This window comes from Chelonia mydas, chromosome 6 (assembly GCF_015237465.2).
Source record: "Chelonia mydas isolate rCheMyd1 chromosome 6, rCheMyd1.pri.v2, whole genome shotgun sequence".
Classification (NCBI taxonomy): domain Eukaryota; kingdom Metazoa; phylum Chordata; order Testudines; family Cheloniidae; genus Chelonia; species Chelonia mydas.
This window is the reverse complement of record NC_051246.2, coordinates 105083379-105108209: the sequence shown is the minus strand read 5'-3', so window position 1 is coordinate 105108209 and position 24831 is coordinate 105083379. Positions and strand designations below refer to the sequence as shown.

The following is a 24831-nucleotide window of genomic DNA, read 5'->3' as shown; positions in this document are numbered from 1 at the left end:
GCAGCCCTCTCTTCCACAACAGCCTGCTGGTGACTCCTGCCTCTCCCATCATCCACTCTCCAAGTGGCTCTCAGTTGAGGGAGTAAGTGTTCAGTCACACAGTTGACCCAGAGACTCACTTGAACTATAAATGTTCTCTGTGATACCAGGCTCCTCCAGGCTATGCTATCTTTGCTAGGTTAGCCCATTTGGGCCAGAGAGGGCCACCAAGCCCACTTACTCCACTCCTAAGCCCATCTAGCCTCTGCTACTTTCCCCACAGATAGCTCCCCAGACCGACAGAGTGACAATGTGGAGCCCAGAGTAAAAGGGAGGGGGCAAAGAAGGAACAAGTCTGAAGAGACAACTGCCCCGCCACCCCATGTTGGAGAGAGGAGATCTACACACCTTGGGGCCACCTTCATGTGTGAATCTGGGGACATGAGCTAAACTGGGCCTGATTCTCCCATTTGCAACTTGTGCAGTCACTGACACCTGTATAAGGTGAGTGAAAACACTATCAAATCAGAATGGTAGCACTGTGCCCAGGTGCCAATGACTACACTGGGTGCTAGGGAAGGGTAAATCAGGTCCACTGTGCAGTAATGACAGGTAAATACTGACTAAAGAATGGCAAACAACACACAACATCTGTGAATAAGTTGGTTTTCCCATCCTCATCAGTAACCAGCCTGTAAATAACTTGAGAGCTGAAATCCATCATTAGCAGACAGTACTCAGCCAGTTCTGAATTAAAATCACAGTATTTGCATTAAAAAGGAGATCACAAAAATACACTGGCAAACCTATAGTTTTATTTAAACTATTATCATTTTATAAGTTAAACAGACTGCTGGTATCCTGGGTTTTGTCCTTGATTCCTGTGTGAGATTACAAAAAACTGGAACATACTTAAACATTGCATTTACCAGCACATGTTCTAATCATTTTTATTCAATATAGCAAACACAGTGGAATTTGCCAGTCACTGTAGCAACCTATAGTCACTACAAACGTAAACGATTCATAGATATGTAACCCTTCTGCCCGTCAGAGTTGGCAGCAACAAGGGCCGGGTTCAATATCTAGGGGATCCATTCCAATAACACAAAGCAAACCGGCTCGAGCCCCCACCCAGTGACCTGGGACAAATATATACCACCCCCACTGGGCACCTCCAAGAGGCAATACTTCCCCTCTCGCAAGCACATAGTCTGAGTGTAGCAAAAAGCCTTTTAATAACAGAGAGAAACAATGTGGCATTATATTGGGGAAACACCACCAACAGGATTCATAACACAACCCATGAGCAAAAAAAAAAACCCACCCCAAGCAAATTGGGGCATGCCCCTTTCCCTTTGGTTCTTGAGTCCAGCAACCCCAAATCACCCAAAGTCCCAAGAGTCCAATGACCCAAAAGTCTCTGTCCCTGGTCAGGGCAGCCCCAGAGTTCGAAAGTTTATCTGCGGAGCTTTACCTCCCACCCTGGGTGGAGATGGGACGGGGGTAAGAGGCACCTTACATGATCTGAAGCTGACTGCCCCACAGCTCCATAGGCCTTCACTCAGCTCCGCTCCGCTCCGCGGCCCACCAGCAGCTCCCGCCGTCCCACGAACTGCTCCACCAGCTGGTCCACAAACTGCTCCGCGTCCCACAAGCAGCTCCCGCCGTCCCACGAACTGCTCCACCAGCCTGTCCACAAGGCACTCCAGCCGTCCCGCAAACTGCTCCACGATATATCTTCAGGCTTCCCCACTACTTAACACAATGCTCAGTGATTTCAGCTCTTAGTCAGTTCAGCTCTTTGGTGAATTCAGCTTGTAGTAGGGGAACCTCAGTGCTGGTGCACTATTAGCCCAAAGTGAGCTCAGCAGCCTGTAACTAGACTTCTAATGAAATCAAAATTAGCTCTGATATTCCACAGTGGAGAGAGGAGGAAGTGCAATTAGCATGTAGGGCCCTCACCAAGGGGCCCATGCCACCAAGTATTAATACTTGTCCCCAGCCTCTCTCCCTTCACACAGTTTTGGAACCCATGACCCTTGGCTAGCGAGTGCTACTTAGTTGATGGTGAGTCCCTCCATCATAACAAAAGGCCAAGTACAGTTCCAAGCACAGTTCCCATAATCAGGGTAATAACAATTTATTCTTCCTGCCCCAATAGCAGAGACACTGGGGATCCCACAGCAGCCAAAGTGACCATTTGGGCAGCTATGGCCTCAGTCTAGGCGGGGTGGGTGTGCCTATGCAAATGAGATCGGCCCCTGAAGTTTTTTTCCACAACTTGCCACACCTCACCACCAGATGTCAGGGTGGAGCTCATCCTGACACTGCTTACATCCTCCCCCCAGCCGAGAATTTGTCGTCCCGACAAATCACACTCCCTTTATACCAACTCATTGGTTTCCTCCAAAGGGCCTCAGGAAGCCCACTTTAGCTCCCACAAGCCTGTGTGCTAAATGTATTGGCTCCTCACTAGTCACCCCAGGTGCATCATAAGTTAACCGTTTCACTGGTCTTATCACCCTGTCTCGTCTATTGAGACTCTCTATTGCCGAGGTAGGGAGAACATCCTCTTGAGTGACGGATGGAGAGGCTTCCCTGGAGGGTCCCTTGGCTACTGGCGTAGGCCCCTGCACTCCTAGTTCTAATACTGGAGGGTCCAAGGTGCCCAGGACATCCTCTACCTGTGTGTCTCCATTGTCCAATAACCTGTGTGTGTCATCACAGGGGGGTCTCATCAGTGGCACCGGGGTGTCAGAAAGGGGCCTAAATAATTCCGCCATGGGGTTTAGGGCAGAAGAGGGAAAACTCTCGTTTGGTTCAGCTGATCGAGACTGAAATCTTGTCTCCATCCCAGGATACACCAGGGTTGTGTCTTCCTCCTCAGACTCACTCTCAGATGTGCAGAATAGGGGTAAGTTAGCTGCACGGGGCCCGCTGTCTGTGTTAGATGGCGGCTTTGGTCTAGCACCTCTGTTCTGCCCGGCTGCCCTGTCGTGGCCCGTCTCATAAGGGATGCTTACCAATTCCCCCACAGGGAGCAAAAGGTTTCTATGCACCGTCTTTATTTGCCCTGGACCGTCTTCAGGTTTGATCTTGTAGACCGGCAGATCTCCCAGCTTTTCCATCACCAGGTAAGGTATTGCCATCCATCTGTCAGCTATCTTGTGTTTGCCAGCAATACCCAAATTTCGCAGCAGGACTCTGTCCCCCGGCTGGAGCTCCTGCGAACGCACTCTAGCATCATATCGATGTTTGTTGCGGTCTGCGTTCTTCCGAGCCGCAGCGGTAGCTAAGCGATAAGCATCCCGCAGCTTTTCTCTTAGTTGGGATACATATTGCTGGTGAGTTTCATAGCTATCTCCATCCTCTGATACACCAAAGCACAAGTCTATGGGTAATCTTGGTTCTCGCCCAAACATCAAGAGATATGGGGTGACTCCCGTAGCATCGTTCTTTGTGGCATTGTAGGCATGCACCAGAAATGCGACATGCTGGCTCCAGGTTGCCTTCTGCTCTGGTCGCAAAGTTCCCAACACTTCTAATAGGGTTCAGTTGAACCTCTCTGGCTGAGGATCACCTTGGGGGTGATAAGGCGTTGTCCTAGACTTTTTAATTCCTGCTATCTTCAGCACCTCCGTCAGAAGGTGACTCTCAAAATCCCGCCCCTGATCAGAGTGTATCCGAGCCGGGAATCCATAGACTGAGAAATATTTGTCCCACAATACTCGAGCGACAGTAGTGGCCCTCTGATCACGTGTGGGATATGCCTGTGCATACCGTGTAAAATGGTCAGTCACTACTAGAATGTTCCCAACATTCCTCTTGTCTACCTCTACAGACAAGAAATCAATGCATACCAATTCCAAAGGTTTGTTGCTGGTGATGTTCTTGAGATATGCAGCCCTCGTGGGCAGAGTTTTCCTTTGAACACATCGAGCGCAAGTCTCACATTTCCTGTGAACATCTTCAGCCATTCGGGGCCAATAGAACCTACTACGAATAAGTTCCAGGGTCCTCTCCATCCCTAAATGTCCAAAATCATCATGCAGGGCCCTCATGGCCAGGGCTCTGTACTTTTTTGGCAGCACTAGTTGTGCTCGTTGTTTTTGTAAAGGGTCAGTGGTCATTCGGTGTAGCACTCCATGAATCAGTTTTAGTTTGGTCCATTCTCTCAATAGTAGTTTACCCTCCAGGTTAGGTGGGACAACCGCAGCTGGACTTCGCCCCTCCCTTTTGGCAAGTAGTGTATCACGAATGTCAATATCTTGCCCCTGGGCTTCTTGCCAGTCAGCCGCATTGAGCATGGGCAAAGGAGATTGGTCCAATGCAATATAGTTCACTGAAACAGAAGGCATGCATTCAGGGGGCAGGCCCAAAGCTTCTGCAACACATCCCTGAAGGCTCTCACGGGCCTCTGGCTCTCGGCGACTCACACTGCAAATAGCTCTCACTCCATCTGTGGGTATCACAGCAACTTCTGGAGCCTGCGGACGCCTGGACAATGCATCTGCATCTACATTGCTTCTCCCTGATCGGTACTGAATGCTGAACTCATAGCTAGCCAAGGCGGCCACCCATCTCTGCCCTGTAGCATCCAGCTTAGCACTTGTTAACACATAAGTCAGTGGATTGTTGTCTGTCCACACCTGGAACTGAGCACCATACAAGTAGTCTCGAAATTTCTCAGTGATGGCCCATTTCAGGGCCAAAAATTCCAGCTTGTGTGTGGGATAGCGAGTTTCACTATCAGACAATCCTCGACTGGCAAAGGCTACAGGTTTACGTTTGCCTTCCACTTCCTGGTACAGGACTGCTCCCAGACCCTCCAAACTGGCATCAGTATGCAGGATAAATGGTTTGCTTGGGTCAGCAAAAACTAGGACTGGAGCATGAGTTAGGCAAGTAATGATTTCTCGAAAAGGCCTTTCACATCTCTCATCCCACCGTGGCCCAAATGGTTCAAATGGGCCACAGTGTCTCTGCACAGGGGGCTTTGGGGACCTCCCCTTATTCTTGGACTTAGATTTGTTCTTGCTGGACTGATGTCCCCTGGTAAGATCGTTCAGAGGCTTTACAATCGTAGCATAGTTTTTCACAAATCTGCGGTAGTAGCCACTAAATCCGAGAAAGGTCTTGAGTTCTCTGTAGTTAGTTGGACGTGGCCATGTACTGAGTGCTTCTATTTTATCAGGATCAGTACTCACACCCTCTTGGGACACGATGTGACCCACATACTTCACTGAGGTTCTGCAGAACTGGCATTTGTCAATTGAAAGCTTCAGACCATAATCCTCCAACCTATCAAGCACTTTAAGAAGTCTTTCTTCATGCTCCTCTAAGGTTCTTCCAAACACAATCAGGTCATCCAAATAAACTAACACTTGCAGTAAATTCATGTCTCCCACAACTTTCTCCATGAGACGTTGAAAGGTGGCAGGTGCTCCAGAAATCCCTTGGGGCATGCGTTCGAACTGATAAAACCCTAATGGGCAGATGAAGGCTGTCTTCTCCTTATCTTCTTCTCCCAGAGGGATCTGGTAGTATCCACTTCGAAGATCCAACACAGAGAACCACTGGCTTCCCAGCAAACAGTCTAAGGCATCTTGCACTCGAGGCATAGTGTATGGCTGTTTAGGGTGCGGTAGTCAATACACATCCGAATTTTCCCATTCTTTTTACGGACTACCACAATGGGTGAGGCGTATGGGCTGCGGGACTCTGTAATGATGCCATTCGCAGCCAGCTCCTGAAGATGATGTCGCACATCTTCCATCTCAGAGAGAGCAATCTTCCTAGATCTCTCCCTGAAAGGTCGAGAGTCATGTAGTCTGATATTGTGCTCTACTCCTTTTGCACATCCCACATCCCACTCATGCAGTGAGAACACCTTGGATCTTTCACAAAGTTTCTTCCTCAGGCGATCTTTCCAGTCCTCAGACACTGGTGAATCTCCAAAGTCAAACTTTGCTGGGTCTATTGTGGGAACTTGAGTTTCACACTGGGGTTTTACAATCGACTCAGGCTCAAAAAGGTCTGCTATCTTTTGTCCTTGCTTCACAACAACATCACGACTCGTTTCATTAGCAATCAGTATAGTCACCCTTTCCTGGGCTTCAACAGGTAGAGTTATGACTCCACTGGGGACCAGCACTCCTTCAGGGAGCTCTCCTCCCATCGGCTGCTCTATCATTGCTAACGTCTGTTTACTGCCTTTCAGACAGGTACTCATGACAAGCACTTCTTGTTCCGTCCTTGCAGGCACTACTAAGGGGGTCGTGCCCGCGTACTTCAGTGCCCCAAACGGTAGCTCAGATGTGTCCCTTTTAGCGCTCTCAATTTTCCTATAGGCTTCAGCACAAAGCGTATGGATCATCAGGGTATTCAGGTACTGGTCCCCAGCCCGCCTCCTGCAGTAATCCGCGAGTACCTTGAAGAGACTGGAGTTGGTCCCTATCAGCACAGACACATCAGAAGTCCCTTTAGGGTCAGGGCATATTAAGGCAGCTGTGTCTACCTCTTCTCTTACCCCAGCAACCTCCTCTGGGAATTCCAGGTGCACTATGACATACCCTTGGTAGGGGTATTCATCCATGCTGAGGCCACACAGGCCAAGGCCAGTCAGTGGCTGTATAGGCAGGTGCCTAAGCATCTGCTGGTAGAATGACTGAAATATAATAGTCACTTGAGATCCAGTGTCAAGCACTGCTTTACACTCCACCCCTTCAATCCTCACCGTGACCTCTGCTCGAGGCCCTATCAGTCCTGCAGGGATCCCAGCTGGACAGTCTTTTCTGGGGGAATCTTCAAATCCTGCAGACCTGGGGGGTCCCCGTCCCCAGACCCTCTGGCAGCTACCGGATCTCTCCCAACTGATCCTCAGCTTTCCATACACTAAGGAGGGGTTTTCTTCATTACGGCACTTGGCAGCACTGTGTCCATGCTGACCATTTCGGTAGCAGAAGAATTGACCTTTCCCCCTTCGCCTGGGTGGGATGGTGGCTCTAAGTGCAGGCTTCTCAATTGCCACAGTTTGAGGCTTCTTATTCCTGGAAGTCTTAACTTGGTCAACGGTACTTTGCAGCTCAGCTATCCGTTCCGTCAGGACCTGCATTTGTTGGGCAAGTTCCTCTCTGGTGCTCACCATCAGTACACTGGCCGCTTGCAGTGGTGTTGTGCTGGCTGGATCCGATGTTTGGGCTTCCCAAAACTCGCTGGCAGTCTGCCTTTCTTCCTCCTCTCTGACCTCTTTTATCAGCTGGGAGTAACTTGGGGGATGTTCCCGTCGTTCTCTTAGCCGGAGATGAATTAGAATCGGGTTCTGATACTGAGTTCCTCTTACAATTTGAGCCAGTCTGGTCTGATCCATCTGCTCAGCAGTCACTGCTCCCCTCATGACAGCTCTCTGAAGCAGTCTCTCCAGTCTCTGTATGTAGGCTGAAGCCTTCTCGCCCTTTTGTTGTCGGGAATTAAGGAACTTACAGTAGCTGTCTTCAGGGCCCTCTACGCTCCCAAAGTTGTGTTCAAGGGCCTCTAGGCAGTCCTTCACACTGACCCCAGGGTCAATGAGCTTCAGGGTGCGAATCACATCTAATGCTGGGCCGCCAAGGCTCTCTATGAGGCATCTTCGCTTTTCTGCGTCTGGTACGGCCCACTCTTGCAGCATTTCAGTGGTATGCTCTAACCAGGGTTCAAACTCCTCCTCCCCACCAAATGATCTTAACTTACGACAAGAATTTGACGCAGTATGGGACAGCACAACCTTTTCCAATGTTTGCCCCAGAGCTTTTGTCCAATTATCAGCCAAGGCTGCAGCCTCTGAGCTAGAAGCTGCTGAGCCAGGGCCCAACAAACCTGACAAATTAGCCATTATACAAACAGTAATTTCCTCAAAATATAAGCACAAACAAAAAAAATATAAATGGTTTTCCAAAGTAGTGGATCACTCAACAGGTGCTTGCGAGGGGTACTGACCCAGGCATCCCGGACGAGCCCCCAAAAATGTAACCCTTCTGCCCGTCAGAGTTGGCAGCAACAAGGGCCGGGTTCAATATCTAGGGGATCCATTCCAATAACACAATGCAAACCGGCTCGAGCCCCCACCCAGTGACCTGGGACAAATATATACCACCCCCACTGGGCGCCTCCAAGAGGCAATACTTCCCCTCTCGCAAGCACATAGTCTGAGTGTAGCAAAAAGCCTTTTAATAACAGAGAGAAACAATGTGGCATTATGTTGGGGAAACACCACCAACAGGATTCATAACACAACCCATGAGCAAAAAAAAAACCCACCCCAAGCAAATTGGGGCATGCCCCTTTCCCTTTGGTTCTTGAGTCCAGCAACCCCAAATCACCCAAAGTCCCAAGAGTCCAATGACCCAAAAGTCTCTGTCCCTGGTCAGGGCAGCCCCAGAGTTCGAAAGTTTATCTGCGGAGCTTTACCTCTCACCCTGGGTGGAGATGGGACGGGGGTAAGAGGCACCTTACATGATCTGAAGCTGACCGCCCCACAGCTCCATAGGCCTTCGCCCCGCTGTGCTCCGCTCTGCCAGCCGCCCCACGAACTCCTTCGCTCAGCTCCGCTCCGCTCCGCTCCACGGCCCACAAGCAGCTCCCGCCGTCCCACGAACTGCTCCACCAGCTGGTCCACAAACTGCTCCGCGTCCCACCAACAGCTCCCGCCATCCCACGAACTGCTCCACGATATATCTTCAGGCTTCCCCACTACTTAACACAATGCTCAGTGATTTCAGCTCTTAGTCAGTTCAGCTCTTTGGTGAATTCAGCTTGTAGTAGGGGAACCTCAGTGCTGGTGCACTATTAGCCCAAAGTGAGCTCAGCAGCCTGTAACTAGACTTCTAATGAAATCAAAATTAGCTCTGATATTCCACAGTGGAGAGAGGAGGAAGTGCAATTAGCATGTAGGGCCCTCACCAAGGGGCCCATGCCACCAAGTATTAATACTTGTCCCCAGCCTCTCTCCCTTCACACAGTTTTGGAACCCATGACCCTTGGCTAGCGAGTGCTACTTAGTTGATGGTGAGTCCCTCCATCATAACAAAAGGCCAAGTACAGTTCCAAGCACAGTTCCCATAATCAGGGTAATAACAATTTATTCTTCCTGCCCCAATAACAGAGACACTGGGGATCCCACAGCAGCCAAAGTGACCATTTGGGCAGCTATGGCCTCAGTCTAGGCGGGGTGGGTGTGCCTATGCAAATGAGATCGGCCCCTGAAGTTTTTTTCCACAACTTGCCACACCTCACCACCAGATGTCAGGGTGGAGCTCATCCTGACACTGCTTACAGATATTTAGGTCAAAAGGGACCATTATCATCATATGGTCTGACCCCCTGCACAACGCAGGCCACAGAATTTCACCCATCACTCCTGCGAAAAACCTCTCACCTATGTCTGAGCTATTGAAGTCCTCAAATCGTGGTTTAAAGACTTCAAGGAGCAGAGAATCCTCCAGCAAGTGACCCATGCCCCATGCTACAGAGGAAGGCGAAAAACCTCCAGGGCCTCTTCCAATCTGCCCTGGAGGAAAATTCCTCCCCGACCCCAAATATGGCGATCAGCTAAACCCTGAGCATATGGGCAAGATTCACCAGCCAGATACTACAGAAAATTCTTTCCTGGGTAACTCAGATCCCACCCCATCTAATATCCCATCACAGGCCAATGATGCCTTTTTATTTAATTGTGGGGGGATGGTCCCAGTTACTTGCTTTGTCAATGGGACTGTATCTAAGTAATAGGTGGTTAGTTTTATATGCATTACATGCACAGTATAAGAGCTACTAGAAGTTTTCTGGGATGGAAACAAGGAATCTCATTTTGAACTATTAAGAAGAGATCTGCCTGCAGTACTTAGCTACCTGAGGTTTGCCATTAGGCCCCAAGCCAGTACTATACACATGTAATTTTACTCACTTGAAACCAATGGGATTATTGAAATTAGTAAAGTTACTCATGCATGTCAGTAGTTGCAAGACTGAGGCTTTAGTGTTCCTCACTGTAGCATAAACAGAAATGAGGTGGATGCTGTCAGGGTTCCCTCCCCACTCTGAACTCTGGGATACAGATGTGGGGACCCTCATGAAAGACCCACTAAGCTTATTTCTACCATCTTAGGTTAAAAACTTCCCCAAAGCACAAATCCTTCCCTGTCCTTGGATGAGTACTGCTGCCACTAAGTGAGTTAGACAAAGATTCAGGAAAAGGACCACTTGGAGTTCCTGTTTCCCCAAAATATTCCCCCAAACCCCTTCACTCCCTTTCCTGGGGAGGCTTGAGAATAATCTACCAACCAGATAGGTAAACAAGGTGAGCACAAACCAGACCCTTGGGTTTTTAGGACACTAAAAACCAATCAGATTCTTAAAAAACAGAACTTTATTATAAACGGGAAAAAAAATAAAAGAAACACCTCTGTAAAATCAGGATGGAAGGTAATTTTACAGGGTAATAAGATTTAAAACATAGAGGATTCCCCTCTAGGCAAAACTTCAAAGTTACAAAAAAACAGGGATAAACCTTCCTCTTAGGACAGGGAAAATTCACAAGCTAAAACAATAGATAATCTAACACATTTCCTTACAATTTGTAATCTTAGATGCTTAGTTCAGGTATGGCTTTAGGAGATGTATTTTCCATGCCCTGGTTCCTCGCTGACTGGGAGAGAACACAAAGAAACACAAAACAAAAACCTTCCCCCACAGATTTGAAAGTATCTTCTCCCCTTATTGGTCCTTTTGGACAGGTGCCAACCAGGTTAGCTGAGCATCTTAGCCCTTTACAGGTAAAGGAGGGATTTTATGCTACCCTTAGCTGTATGTTTATGACAGATGCTTATGTCCATTGTGCACAAACCCACATTTAGGGAATGCACACACAGCAAAATTTGGTGCACCATAAACCTAATGTCATCACTCTTTGCTCTGTACAATCACTAAAGTACTGACCCTTAGCTGACTTGGTTAATCTTTACTAGAGGACACTTTGCTTTCACAAGGCTTTTTAGCAGCATAAATAGCAAAGCAAAGTGCTGCACAAGCCTGGTGAACACCACAGGATCCTTGGAATCTGCGGTAAGTAATCATTTTACCATGGGGACTTCAAATGTGTATAACCAGTGTTGCATGCAGTTTGTGTTATGCCATTTGATTCACATGGTGGTGCCTTTTGTGATGGCTGGTACAAAGAAATGTGTCTTAAGCAACCATTTCAGGGTGCAATAACCATGATGATATTTAAAATGCACGTAGCGCTTTAACTGATAAGAGCGCTGTAAAAGCACTAATTGACGAATTTTCACAGCAGTTGGGTAAGCAGTTATAGGGTGACAGTAATTTAACAGGGACTTAACACAAAAATGTCCCTTGTAGGCAGTGCTGATCTCTATGTGTGAAATCCTGATCACATTGAAGTCAGGGAAAAGCTGCCACTGATTTTAACGAGGGCAGAAATTAATCTCGTGTCTTGGGGAGGGGAAAGTGCTCAAAGAATGGAGCATTCAGGAACTAGGAAATCTGCTCCTTTGTTTTTCCCTGCTTAGAAATTGCTATCTTATAACCAGAATGAAGGATGGGAAGCAGCACCATCTGGTGAATAAGATTATGCATTTGATGGAGGTGTATCTCCTTTGTGCCTTAGCATATTACTAGTACAGCAGTTTTCACCTTGTGTAGTTTGAGCTTGGAATTCTGGAGAACTTGTAAAGGATGCAGGACGTGTGCTCTACAATGTAGGACTTTTTAAGTAGCCAGTACCTAAACTATCCTACAGAAGATTGTATTCAGGGATGTCTGTTTCTGAATCACAGAGATAAAACCATCTCTAGCACAGGTAAGTTAGTGGTATCCAGACAGGGAACAAGTTCCACCAGAGGCAGGGCATTTACCCCAGCCCTCCTCTCAGTTTGCTGGTGAGATTTTAATAAGGTGGCTCCAGCTAGTCCCAGGGTTTTCTCCAGCACGCCGCTGGGGAAGCAAGAGCTGCCATTCTCAGTTGTAAGATCAGCGTGACAGGACAAATGGTGACTTAGGTCAGTCAAACATGATTGCCAAGGTCCATTCAAAGCAAATTGCCCTAAGCACCGCCATCCTCTGAGTCTCAGCATGTTCTTGTGTCATTTGCCCGTTTCAACAGAAAGTTCTGCACGGCAAGAGCCACATCTCCTACAGCCCTCAGCACTTTGTCGATGCTTAACACAGAACACGAGGGAAACTGAGGAAGAGAGGGGTGAAGTGATTTCTCTAAGGCTACACAGCAAGTCAGTGCAGACCTGGGACAAGAACTCAGGCACATCTGACTTTGAATCCTGTGTTTATATCCAGTCTAAACTAGACTGAGATCTACTGATGAAAAGCACTATAAAATAGTGAAATATTATTCTAATTTTGTGCAGGTTGCATTGTATTTGCATTTTAAGAAATTGTAAGGAATTGTCTTTGGTAACAGAAACCCTGAGTCATAAAGTATGTGTAGGATATTGTAGTTTGTGCTTTATAACAGATTCTGATTTAAATAGTGTCTCTTGCTAATTATAATGATCTGATCTCCTTGCAAATTGTGAAAGGCAAATACAGCAACCACATCAAATATGAAGTCCAAAGCAATGGCTCCCAGTCTTACTGGGGGTGGAGGTGGGGGGAAAATGCTCAAAGCTTGCAGGGCAAAGATTCTATTACAAAGACTATTTCATTGGATATTCCCTTAATCCATGGAGCTTTCAAATCATATTCCTGAATGCATTAAGTGGCTTGCTTCTCACACTGTATACGCCTTAAATAAAATCCCTTTTCAATCAATATATATCCTTGGAACTATCCTTCTTTTATGGGACAAAATGTCAGATTTTAAATGACTGCAGAGGTGTTAATTGCCGACTTTATCTTCAATGATCTCTTGCAACATGTGTTAACTCTTTATGCTTAATAATCTGTTGCACCTTGGATTTAGCTGTGACACTCTAATCACCTTTTGCAAACCTGAAGATGAGCTCTATGTAGCTCAAAAGCTTGTCTATTTTATCAACAGAAGTTGGTCCAGTAAAAGATGTTACCTCACCCACCTTGTGTCTCTCAGATTCTAAATGATTTTTTTTCTTTGAAATCAATAGCCATCTTTGCCCCCACCTCTGTTCTTGTCTCAGCTCAATGATAGACTAATAGAGAATCAGAGACAGTGTATCTTAATGCAGAATTAGGCCCATAATATTGAAAAACTAAATTATAGTCCAAACAATTATATTGAATTTCTCTTTCTACCCCTAAAGATCAGTCCAGGTTTCCAAACTGCAGGACTTTCGAAGGAATGCCAAACCCTACATTTTAAAATAATTGTAAAATTAAATGAGCATAAAAATTTAAATCTAGTATCTGAAAGTGTTTGAGAAGATCCCACTCATAACATAATCACTAATAGTTCAGGCAAAGCTTGCACCATTCATTGGCCTACAGGAACTAATGCCATAATACAAAATATATGTATGTCTGTTTAACTTGCCTGAAGTGTGTATTTGACCATGCTCATCAGCCATCTGCATAACTATTTCCAATAGGTGGCACTCGACAACATAAGAATAACTTCTCCCAAATGAGAAAACAGATTATAACTGGAAAAAAACCTTTATTTGTGGAGAATTTCAACAATTTTTTTTTAAGAAAAAAAGTTATTCTTCCCCAAACATTTTGTCTGAAAACCAACATATTTTATTCAAAAGCAGAAATATTTCTATTTGGAAAGGCTACCACTGTGCATTATGGGAGTTCTAGTTTGAGAGCTTCACTCTCCCATTCTCCTCTATAGGCCAGATTCTCTGATCAGACTACATCTCCCATGATGCACCATGGTCTCCCCTCAAGGTGAGGGAAGGTGGTTGCATCATAAGAGTTCTTAGCCTTGGTACATCATGTGACATGTAGTCAGGCTGGGGAGCCAGGCCCATAAGAGAGAATGTGGATATGAGGAAACTGAATTGAACTCCATATTGATGGGATAAACAGTTTTTGGCAGAAAAAATATTGATTTTTAGCTAAAATATTTTGTTTATTCAATGAAAAAAATTATTGGGGGAAAAGCAGGCATCTTTTGAAAATAAATTGTTTAATCTAAACCCATTTTCATGGAAATACAGTTTTGATGGAAAATTTTTGACCAGCCCTAAAACAGAAATAGCAGACTGACCTGGGTCTTCTGTTTAAGAGTATTCAAGAGTATTTCTAGCATAGTTAAGAACACACATTCTGCTGTTATACTTATCCAATGCTTTCGCACAAGAGCCTGATTCTGCAAGGTACTAAATGTCCCATGTCATCCACTGAAATTAATGACAGGTTTCCGAGTAGCAGCCGTGTTAGTCTGTATCCGCAAAAAGAACAGGAGTACTTGTGGCACCTTCGAGACTAACAAATTTATTAGAGCATAGGCTTTCATGAGCTACAGCTCACTTCATCAGATGCATAGAATGGAACATATAGTAAGATATATATATATAAACATACAGATAAGTTGGAAGTTACCATACAAACTGTGAGAGGCTAATTAGCTAAGATGAGCTATTATCAGCAGGAGGAAAGAAAAACTTTTGTAGTGAATGTTATGATTCCTGATGTCAGATTTGTGTCCATTTATTCTTTTGCGTAGACACTGTCCGGTTTGGCCAATGTACATGGCAGAGGGGCATTGCTGGCACATGATGGCATATATCACATTGGTAGATGTGCAGGTGAACGAGCCCCTGGTGGCATGGCTAATGTGATTAGGTCCTATGATGGTGTCACTTGAATAAATATGTGGACAGAGTTGGCATCAGGCTTTGTTGCAAGGATAGGTTCCTGGGTTAGTGTTTTTGCTGTGTGGTGTGGAGTTGCTGGTGAGTATTTGCTTCAGGTTGCGGGGGCTGTCTGTAAGCAAGGACTGGTCTGTCTCCCAGGATCTGTGAGAGTGAGAGATCATTTTTCAGGATAGGTTGTAAATCTTTGATGACACACTGGAGAGGTTTTAGTTGGGGGCTGAAGATGTACAGGGGCTCGTTCACGTGCACATCTACCAATGTGATATATGCCATCATGTGCCAGCAATGCCCCTCTGCCATGTACATTGGCCAAACTGGACAGTCTCTACGCAGCAGGACAGCCTGCAGGGGTGTGACTGACAACAATGGGACTTTTAATGTCCTGAGAAGACTTATGGATTTCCTGGGACAGCTACCTAAAAAAAGGGATGACCCCAGGAAAACCAGGATAGCTGGCAACCCTAGTTGTCATCTCTATGGTATGTTGGGAACTGAAATATTATTCTTAACCAAGAGAGCACCTGCTGAAGTTAAAGAGGCCTGTAAAAGGAAATTAACTTTCTAAAATGTCCCTGAGTGTGAAAAAAAACACTTTTTGTAGTGTTGAAAAAAATGAACCCATTCCAGTGGGTTTACCGGTTTCTGAAGGAAAGAACATTATTTCACACTCTTTCTAGAAGAGGTTTTTCACTGAGGTATCTCACTGTTACAAAGAGTGTAAGAGTTTTGGGGTTTGCTATAAAAAGCCAGGCATCCTTCGTTGAAATGCAGCATCTTGGACATCTGACAATAATTAGGGTATTTAAAAGCAGGGATGGAGGAATCAGCTCAGAGGCAATAAGAACCAGTCCAGACATATCCGCTCAACTTGTATTCAGCTTTGGATAGCGATTCCTGCCTAACTCTTGCCCTTTTCTTGGCTCAGAAGATATCTGGATCTCCTAACCCAGTGGTCCTCCTGTTGTGAACAATCTTAGAGCCTTAGAGTCAAAAGCAATCTCCAGCACTGCAGTATTTTGGCTCACAAGAGTTGCCATACTTTAGACAGGCACATGTGTCCATACGAGTAAAGTAGCATCCACTGCATAGTCTGCCCTCTATGTCCTTTGGCCTAAATTAAATACACAGCACCTTCAATGAGCTACCCTTGCTTTTTCTGCAATAACACTGGGTGGTCATGGGGATGAGGGATGTGGAGCAGAGGAGGATCATGTAGGAGAATTGCAGGAAGGTTAAGCACACCATTAAGAACCAAGTTGGGCCACACAAAAATGTAATCACTGAAGAGATAATCACAGGATCACCTATTATATGGGGATGAGAGAGTAATTTTCACTACTAGGTTTATTTATTTATTTTCCACTTACTAACCAATTCATTTTTGCCACACACAGTAGTTCCACTGGAAGATGAAGCCCGTCCTCTACCTGTGTTTGTTACTTGCTGGGCTTCATACTGTTGTCCATTGCAATCACGGGCCTGACCACCACGATGGACATGACCACCATAAAGATATAGCTCGTGAGGAACACCGAGAGGAACACCGTGAGGAACACCGTGAGGAACACGATCATGTAGGTGACTGCCTCAAACTAGCTCCCAGCAATGCTGATTTTGCATTTAGACTCTACAAGCAGATTACCTCAGAAGCCCCTAAGAAGAACATTTTCTTCTCTCCTGTTAGCATCTCCACTGCCTTTGCAATGCTGGCCCTAGGTGCTAAATCAGCCACTCTGACTCAGATTCTGGAAGGACTTGCCTTTAATCTGACAGAAGTTCAGGAAAAGGAGATACATCATGGTTTCCATGGTCTCATCCACATTCTAAACCATCCTGACGGTGAGCTCCAACTCAATATGGGAAACGCCTTGTTTCTAAAAGAAAAACTGAAAACACTAGAGAAGTTTTTAGCTGATGTCAAAAACCTGTATGAAGCAGAAGCTTTTAGTATCAACTTCAAGAATACTGCAGAGGCTCAGAAACAGATCAATGATTATGTAGAGAAGAAAACACATGGGAAAATTGTTGAATTAGTCAAGGGTCTTGATCCGGAGACTGCAATGATTTTGGTTAGCTATATCTTCTTTAAAGGTAAGTAGATATATACAGACAGATGTCTGTTTAATATGTTTTAGATGGCTGAGTATGATCAGTCTTAGAATCTAAGACAAGAAAACTACAGTTCTTTTTTTTATAATCTATGGGGAACTGTACAGATTGTTAATCTTGTAAACTGACCTATCTTGACAGTTATCAAGTCATTCCATTATGATTTCAAATAAGTGTTGTTGATGTAGAAAGAAATGGGTGGAAAACCAAATGCCCACATCCCTGTTCACCTAGCTGTGAAAAGTGGCTGCAGGTTCACTCCGCTGTCAGAGGGAACATAAACCCCACCCTGTAGCACAAGACACACAGAAAACTTGCATCATCATTGAATTTTGGGGCAAAGGGAGGCCCATATCATTCCCCCACAGGTGCATCATTCATCTGGAACTAGAGTGTTCTTTAGAGAGAGTTAGTAATAAGTACAATGTTGCACCCCTCACCTCCCCCCATTTTTGCTTGTAAGCATTAAGGGATGAGCCAACTACCTGATCCTTCTTATCTGTCTCTTTCAAAGGTTGGCCAATCTACTGCAGACAAATATTCAAGGGTGGCCAATCTAGTGCAGACGAATATTTTTCATGCCTTGTCAGCATTAACATTGATGCTGCTACAATATGGCATTGTACAATGGAACTAGTCAGTGTAAGCAGAGTAAAGTGAGTTTTAATGCCCATTATGGGCCTGATCCAAAGCCCACTGAAGTCAATAGGAGTCTTTCCATTGAAGTCAATGAGTTTTGGATCAGGTCCTCTGACCACAACACAGCTAAAGTGGGCTTCAAATGTAAAGTGTTGCATTTACCTTGCAGTGAAACTACGTGTGCTCTCCACAACAGAATGTGAGCCTGTGCCATCTGAATTCAAATCCATGTTATTCAAGTGGGTTCAAAAGAAAGTAAACCAGGTCCCAAGTCTAGGGAAAAAATGAGCAAGTTAAAACACAATTGGTTTTCCCGACAGGACATAATTTGGCCCCAATTATTCATAAACCCACGCAAATAGAGTAATTTTTCGTTCCTCAAAACTACAGGTTTAAAAACATTTAACCGGTCATTCAAAGTTATACATCTGGGCAATACAGAGATGCCCCTGCATTATTCTAATAAAGGAATAACAATAGTCTTGTGATTAGCACACAGGATTAGGAGTCCGAGTCCAGTTCCCATGGTTTTTAACCTCTCTGTGCCTCCCTGTCTGTGCAATAGGGATGATAATACTTCCCTATCTCAGTGGGGAATTGTTAGGGCTCTACCAAATTCACAACTATGAAAAATGCAGCACGGACCATGAAATCAGGTCTCCCCCCGTGAAATCGGGTCTTTTCTGTGCTTTCACCCTCTCCTATACAGATTTCACGGGGGAGACCAGAGTTTCTCAAATTGGGGGTCCTGACCCAAAAGGAAGTTGCAGGGAGGTCGCTAGATTATTTTTGTGGGGTCATGGTATTGCCACCCTTCCTTCTGCACTGCTGCCTTCAGAGCTGGGCAGCCAGAGAGCGGCGGCTGTTGGCTGGGCACACAGCTCTAAAGGCAGCACCCCGCCAGCAGCAGTGCAGAAGGAAGGGTGGCAATACCGTACCATGCCACCCTTCCTTCTGCGCTGCTGCCTTCAGAGCTGGGCCCTCAGTCAGCAGCTGCCGCTCTCCGACCGCCCAGCTCTGCAGGCAGCAGCACAGAAGGAAGGGCGGCAATACCATACCTTGCCATCCTTACTCCTGCGCTGCTGCTGGCCGTGGCTCTGCCTTCAGAGCTGGGCAGTTGGAGTACCACAAGCAGCAACGCAGAAGTAAGGGTAGCAATACCGCAACCCTCCCTGCAATAACCTTGCAATCCCCACACACACACGCGCGCGCGCGCACATACACACACACACACAACTCCTTTTTGGGTCAGGACCTCTACAATTACAACACCAGGAAATTTCAGATGTAAATAGCTGAAATCATGAAATTTACAATTTTTTAAAATCCCATGATTGTGAAATTGACCAAAATGGACTGTGAATTTGGTAGGGCTCTAGGCATTGTAAGGCTTATTGTAATTCTTTAATGTTTCTGGGGTGTTGCACTATGATTAGGCATTTCTGTGGCCTACAAATAAATACATGTTGCAAAACCAATAATCCCTTATAAATAAAAATTAGCTTTTGAATTACATACACACATAACCTTACATGGTTCACCTGGACTGTATGTGTAATTCCTCTTTTCCAGAATATTCAACTGCATTCTCTTTCTTTCTGTTAGGCAAGTGGGAAAAACCTTTTATGCCAGAGGACACTAAAGAAAGAGACTTCTTCGTGGATGAGGAAACAATCGTTAAAGTTCCTATGATGCGCAGAATGGGCATGTTTGTCCACCACTTCGACGTGGAGCTGTCTTGTACAGTGGTCCAACTTTATTACAATGGAAGTGCTACAGCATTTTTTATTCTGCCTAATAAAGGAAAAATGAAGCAGGTAGAAGATGCTCTGCAGAAAGAAACTGTGTCCAGATGGTCAACCTCACTCCATCGAAGGTAATCTTTTGGCAATCAGGTACCATTTCAAAGTATTATGGAGTCGCCAATTCAAGTATGGGGGCCTGGCACGTCTGAAGTGCTGATGTACTTTGAAAAGTGAAACTGTGAAAATGACACTGTGGGGTTTATATCTCTCAGTGACTCCTAATCAGACCTGCTCAGTTTAACAATTTTTTCTCCTAATTGCCAACCCTGCAAACTCACCCTTTGCTTTTAGAGTCAAGTTGGGTTCTTTTTTTGCTCAGGCATTCCCATCAATAAAGATCTTGCAATTGGAATGTATTTAATCATTCTTCCAGTGGTGCATGGGCTGGAATAGAATTCAGCTTTCTTTCTTAGAACTGCATCGGTTCTGCAGGGCTGTCAGGAATAAAAAGTAGTAAAAGTGTGTTTGAGTCACTAATGTAATCAGTTTGCTTGATCAAGAAGATGCAATTTCCACAGTCATTTTTCAGGATAGAATTGCATTTTGAAATATCTTGACAAATTGCCAGTGGTATTAACACCTTTCATAAACCAGAATCACAACTAACAGAGAATTCAATCACATGGTTGTAGACCGCAAGAACCTTATTCTCTGAAACAAGTGAAGAAAATTATGACTTAAACTCTTTCACCTAGAAGACAAAGAGAAATGACAGGCTCAAAATGTATTACTTATTCATTTTCTAAATCTGAAGAATACTAGAAAAACTTGCTTTTGACCTGTATATATATTACAAGGATCATTGAATTCCATGATCAACAGGATTTATGGTAATTTGTGGATTTCCTGATTTTCTAGGATTTTATTTTTCAAGCTATAATGTTCTGATGAAGTTCTACTAGCTCCCACTGCTGGAATCAACACCAGCTACAACTTTCCACTGCTGCAACTTGCTGGCGAGAGAAGAGATGCTAGAACCGTTAGAGAAGTTGCATTAGTCAAGTCAGCCTACTTCTGAATTCCCCATTGATTCACTGTTAATAATCAAGATAAGCCTATTTGCACCCAGGGTTCTCACTACATCTGCCTGAACTCTCTTTTAACAAAGTCTTGTGTTTGCTAAAATAGCTGCAGTTTTGTAAAGCATTTGGTGCGACATCTAATAAAATCATACTAGATAAATTAGTTCACATTGGTTTGAATATGGGCATGGGTTGAAGGAGTGTAATCAAAATGTGCTGATAAAGAGCAATATGGGCCTGATCCAAAGCCTACTGAAGTTAACTGGAATCTCTCAATATATGTCAGTGGGCTTTGGATCAGGTCCAAAGTCAAGCTGGGCCAGGAGTCCATTGAGGCAGAGATCAGTGTTAGTCCTGGTCATATTTAACAAGTAGGTTAACAATCTGGAAGAGGGTGGAAGAAACACACTAATTTGGTTTGCTTGTGCTAATTAGCTAGATGATACTAAAGGGGGAGGTGTTGCAGAAGTTACTGAGGATACTGAAATATAAAGCGTCACAGTGGAGTTAGAGATATCGGGCAGTAAATTGGATAGCAGCTGGCAATGTGATACTCACAAAAAAAAGTTCATGCAATTCTCAGCAGCATATTCTGGAGCATCCTGGGCTAAATTCATCATTGGTGTAAGTCCACTGAAGAGCAACAAAAAATATGAGAGACCACTTGAACTAAATGGCCAATTTTAGACCTGGTGTAATATCACCAAAGCCAGAGGTGTTACATCAGAGATGAGTTCGACCCATTATCTGCATCACCATTTGAAAGCTCTGGAAAGCAGAGGGACAGTTAGTACTGTACACAAAGGAGTGTGCCTAGTCCCTGGGGTTTTCTTGTAACAGTCACAGAAGCTAAATAGGTCAGAGTACAGTGTATGAGCTAAGTGAAATATTTTAGCATCTTGTTGTGTTTCTTCTTTTGACAGCTCTGCAATCCTGTACATTCCAAAATTTTCGATCTCTGCTACCTATGATTTAAAGGACCATCTCATCAAAATGGGCGTTACTGATGTGTTCACCAAACAAGCTGATCTGTCTGGAATCACTGGGAAACCTGAGCTGCAGGTTTCAAGAGTAAGTTTGCAAATGTGGGGGTTCTCTTTTCCTTTTCAAAATGCCATGTTAAAATGTACCTTGCTTAGCAGAGCGTCATCATGTCTGATTGTCAGTCTCAATGGGACAGATCCATCCCTGGCTTAACTCTGCTCAGATCAGGGGGTTTACACCAGGGATGAATTTGGCCGAATGTCAACCTGGATTTCAGCTTAGCCCGTTGCACTCTAAGGTGCATCTTCTGCAATAGCCCTTTAACCCTTTTTGAACCAGTACTGAGCAACTGGATGCTCCAGAGCATATCAGGGTAGGTTCCCCTCCAGAAGAATAAGATGGTGAGCAGGCAGCCTGATTCTCAACAGAAGCTGCCAAAGGTACTTGGAAGATGCTGCCCAGCCTCCTGCCCCAGGAAAGCAGGACTGGATTGCAGGCTGGCCACCCCAATGAGTCTGGAGGAGGTGCAGGCAGTGGATAGAAAACTAAAGGGTATCCCATTCCTCACAAGATGGCAGCTCAAGGTGGGGATATCATGAAGGGGTGGGTCATAGAGGAGGAAGAAAATATCTCAGGGTTAAGGGAAACACTTCAGATAAGCATCTATGTTTTTGGACTGATTTCTGGAATTTAACTGGATGTCATTTATAGTAGCTGTTTAGATGTGTTTGCCCAAATACTTTCAGTCATTTCCTTTCCCCCAGGCATAAAGAGACTAATGAAAGCAATTTAGATGCTTCTCCCATATGTATTGGTCTTACAGGACACAAGAGGTACTTATGCCTTATGCTGGTCCTCTGCACACAGGTGAATTTCAGCCATAATCCCTCAGAAACCAGTTCTCCATCCCTTCAGAGATCTTGGAGATCTGCAATTGAGACTATTTTTTGTAGACTGAAAGAAAAATCTCCTTCATAGAGGGGAGGGTCAAACAGATCCATCATGTCCCGTTTTGGGCACCACACTCCACACAAGAAACATGTGGACAAACTGGAGTCCAGAGGAGAACAACGACAATGAAAAGAAGTATAGAAAACCTGAGGAAAGGTTGAAAGTTGGACATGTTTAGTCTCGAGAAGACGGGGGGGGGGACATGATGATAGTCTTCAAATATGTAAAAATGTGTTATAACTATAAGGAGGTATAGACTTATAACTAAAAATTTTTGTTGATCAATTGTTTTTCATGTCTACCGAGGGTAGACCAAGAAGTAATCAGCTTAGTTTGCAGCAAGGGAGATTTAGGTTAGATATTAGGAAAAACTTTCTAACTATAAAGACGGTTAAGCACTGGAACAGGTTACCTAGGAAGGTTGAGGAATACCCATCATTGGTGTCTTTTAAGAACATGTTGGTGAACATATATCAGGCATGCTCTAGGCATGCTTAATCCTGCCTCAGCGCAGGGGGGTGGACTAGACGACCTCTTGAGGTCTCTTCCAGCCCTGAATTTCTATGATCTGATGATCTTGTTTCTCAGATATGCAACAATTGCTAGAATAAGAAAATGTCCTCTCTTTCTGTAGTGTCCATTCAGTCCTGTCCATCTGCCCACTCTTCCCCAGGAGACTTCCTAAACAGCTCTAAAAGCCATCAGATTCATCTTTACTTACAAGCTACTGTTCTCTGCTCAGAATGGCAATATGTGCTTTATCTCCCACAGGTTGTCCATAAGGCCGTGCTGAACATCGATGAGAGAGGCACAGAGGCGGCAGCAGCCACTGCCATTGAAATAATGCCAATGTCTTTTCCTCACATCATTGAATTCAACTTTCCCTTCCTGGTGCTGATTTTTGATAGAGCTACCAACAGCACACTCTTCATTGGAAAGATAAATAACCCTGCTGAGCCTTAAGTGTTATCAATTCAGATGGCTATTCCTAAATAAAGAAGCTTTGCCACCTGAATTAACTGGTTAGAAGTATACTTGCTTCCTTAGTGAATACTTTCGCTCAACATCAGAACCAGTAGCAACTAGTGCTGAAAAAGATAAATTGGGCTTATGCAGCATCGTTATCTGATGTGGGCAGAAAAAGTATTTTTTTAATTAGGACAGCAAACAAAAAACATTTCTGACAGCTGAGAATGAAAAGACTTTAGTAAGATTTCCAGATTCTCCAGCACACAGCCATAGTGATTTGCATCACAATAGAAGCTTCTTGTTTAATTTCTGGCTGTCAGCTAATGTTCTTTGGATGAAATGATGAACAATTTTGCTAACAGAGGAGAAGTGGTGTCATTCTGTCATAGCTGGAGACATAGCACTGTTCTGGGAAGTAAAGAGAGCTGGAGATTGGGAAAGGAAGGAGAGAAGAAAAGGGGAGTAGGAGGCTAGCCTTTTACTAGGGTCACCATTGGGGATTGGCAAACCTATTTTAAAAGTACATAAGAAACTTTTCCCTCCCACCCCAAGCCTTTGCCCATTAGTAGAACTGAGTGGGTACCAAATCTTCCTTTAGGGTCTGAAATGAGCGTGCAGCTCCACGTGGAACTGGAAGTGCTAATACTACACCATGAAAAAGGTTGTTCCCACAAGATGTAAATTCAGCAAGCCTGGATAGTTTGGGTGTGTATTTGAACTTCAACTCTGTTAAGGGTGCACCCATCTCATGAGTCAGTGCAGGGGTATAGCTGGTTGAGAGTAGGGTATGTTTTGGCTGGTAATTATGCAGGCACTGGGGAGTCCTCATCTTCCACTAGCAGACCCGTAGAAAAGATATATCTGGAGATACAGCACAGTTCAGCTGTTTCAATCATTCCTTTTAAAGCAGTTGAGGAATGAATATACACAATGGACCAGATCCTCATAACCAGATATGCAGTGCCGGATTCCACCTTAGTTCCAAGGCACAACTTAATGCAGATTTAGGGATGTTCTAAATTATGGTGGCTGTTAATAACCTCCAAAGGGCTGCTCTGGCAACCAAATATCGGACAGGTGTAGCAGCCACACACTCACTTTCTTTCTCCTACCATAACCCCAACAATGGGGTGGTCTCAGAGGGGGTAGAGTAGGAATCATCCTAGCAATTCCACACCCTGAGGGATCACCCCACATTGGAGGAACTCCCAATTTGCAAGGCAGTCTCAATAAGGGAAAGGATATAGAGCGTGAGTTTTTAGAGGAGGGAAACATGAAGATGACATCAATCTGGAGCATAGATTCGAAGGCCAGAAGGAAGTATTTTGATCGTCTAGTCCAGGGGTCTCAAACTCAAATGACCATGACGGCCACATGAGGACTAGTACATTGGCCAGAGGGATGCACCACTGACTCCCCCTGCCCCCGCCCCCATTCCACCCCTTCTGTGAGGCCCCGCCCCTGCCCCGCCTCTTCCCACCCCTTCCCTGCCCCCATTCCAACCCCTTCCCTGAAATCCCCACCCCAACTCTGCCCCCTCCCTACCCCCAGGGGGTGCAGGAG

The 24831-nt window shown here is 45.0% G+C and overlaps 1 protein-coding gene across 3 annotated transcripts; it reads left to right on the top strand.

Moving 5' to 3' along the window:
• The first annotated feature begins 290 nt into the window (after nucleotides 1-290).
• On the top strand, nucleotides 291-24685 carry LOC102937127 (alpha-1-antitrypsin). Of its 3 annotated transcripts, none has more exons than XM_043549252.1 (5): nucleotides 291-483; nucleotides 16184-16880; nucleotides 19143-19413; nucleotides 21288-21435; nucleotides 23071-24685. In XM_043549252.1, the coding sequence occupies exons 2-5, from the start codon at nucleotides 16199-16201 to the stop codon at nucleotides 23260-23262; spliced, it is 1293 nt and encodes a 430-aa protein (XP_043405187.1). In that variant the 5' UTR covers nucleotides 291-483; nucleotides 16184-16198; the 3' UTR covers nucleotides 23263-24685. The 3 variants fall into 3 exon arrangements, with proteins under 3 accessions (XP_043405187.1, XP_037756812.1, XP_007063526.2); XM_037900884.2 differs by lacking the exon at nucleotides 291-483 and adding an exon at nucleotides 10958-11079; XM_007063464.3 differs by lacking the exon at nucleotides 291-483 and adding an exon at nucleotides 11059-11079 and having other exon boundaries at nucleotides 16187-16880.
• The last annotated feature ends 146 nt before the right edge of the window (nucleotides 24686-24831 follow it).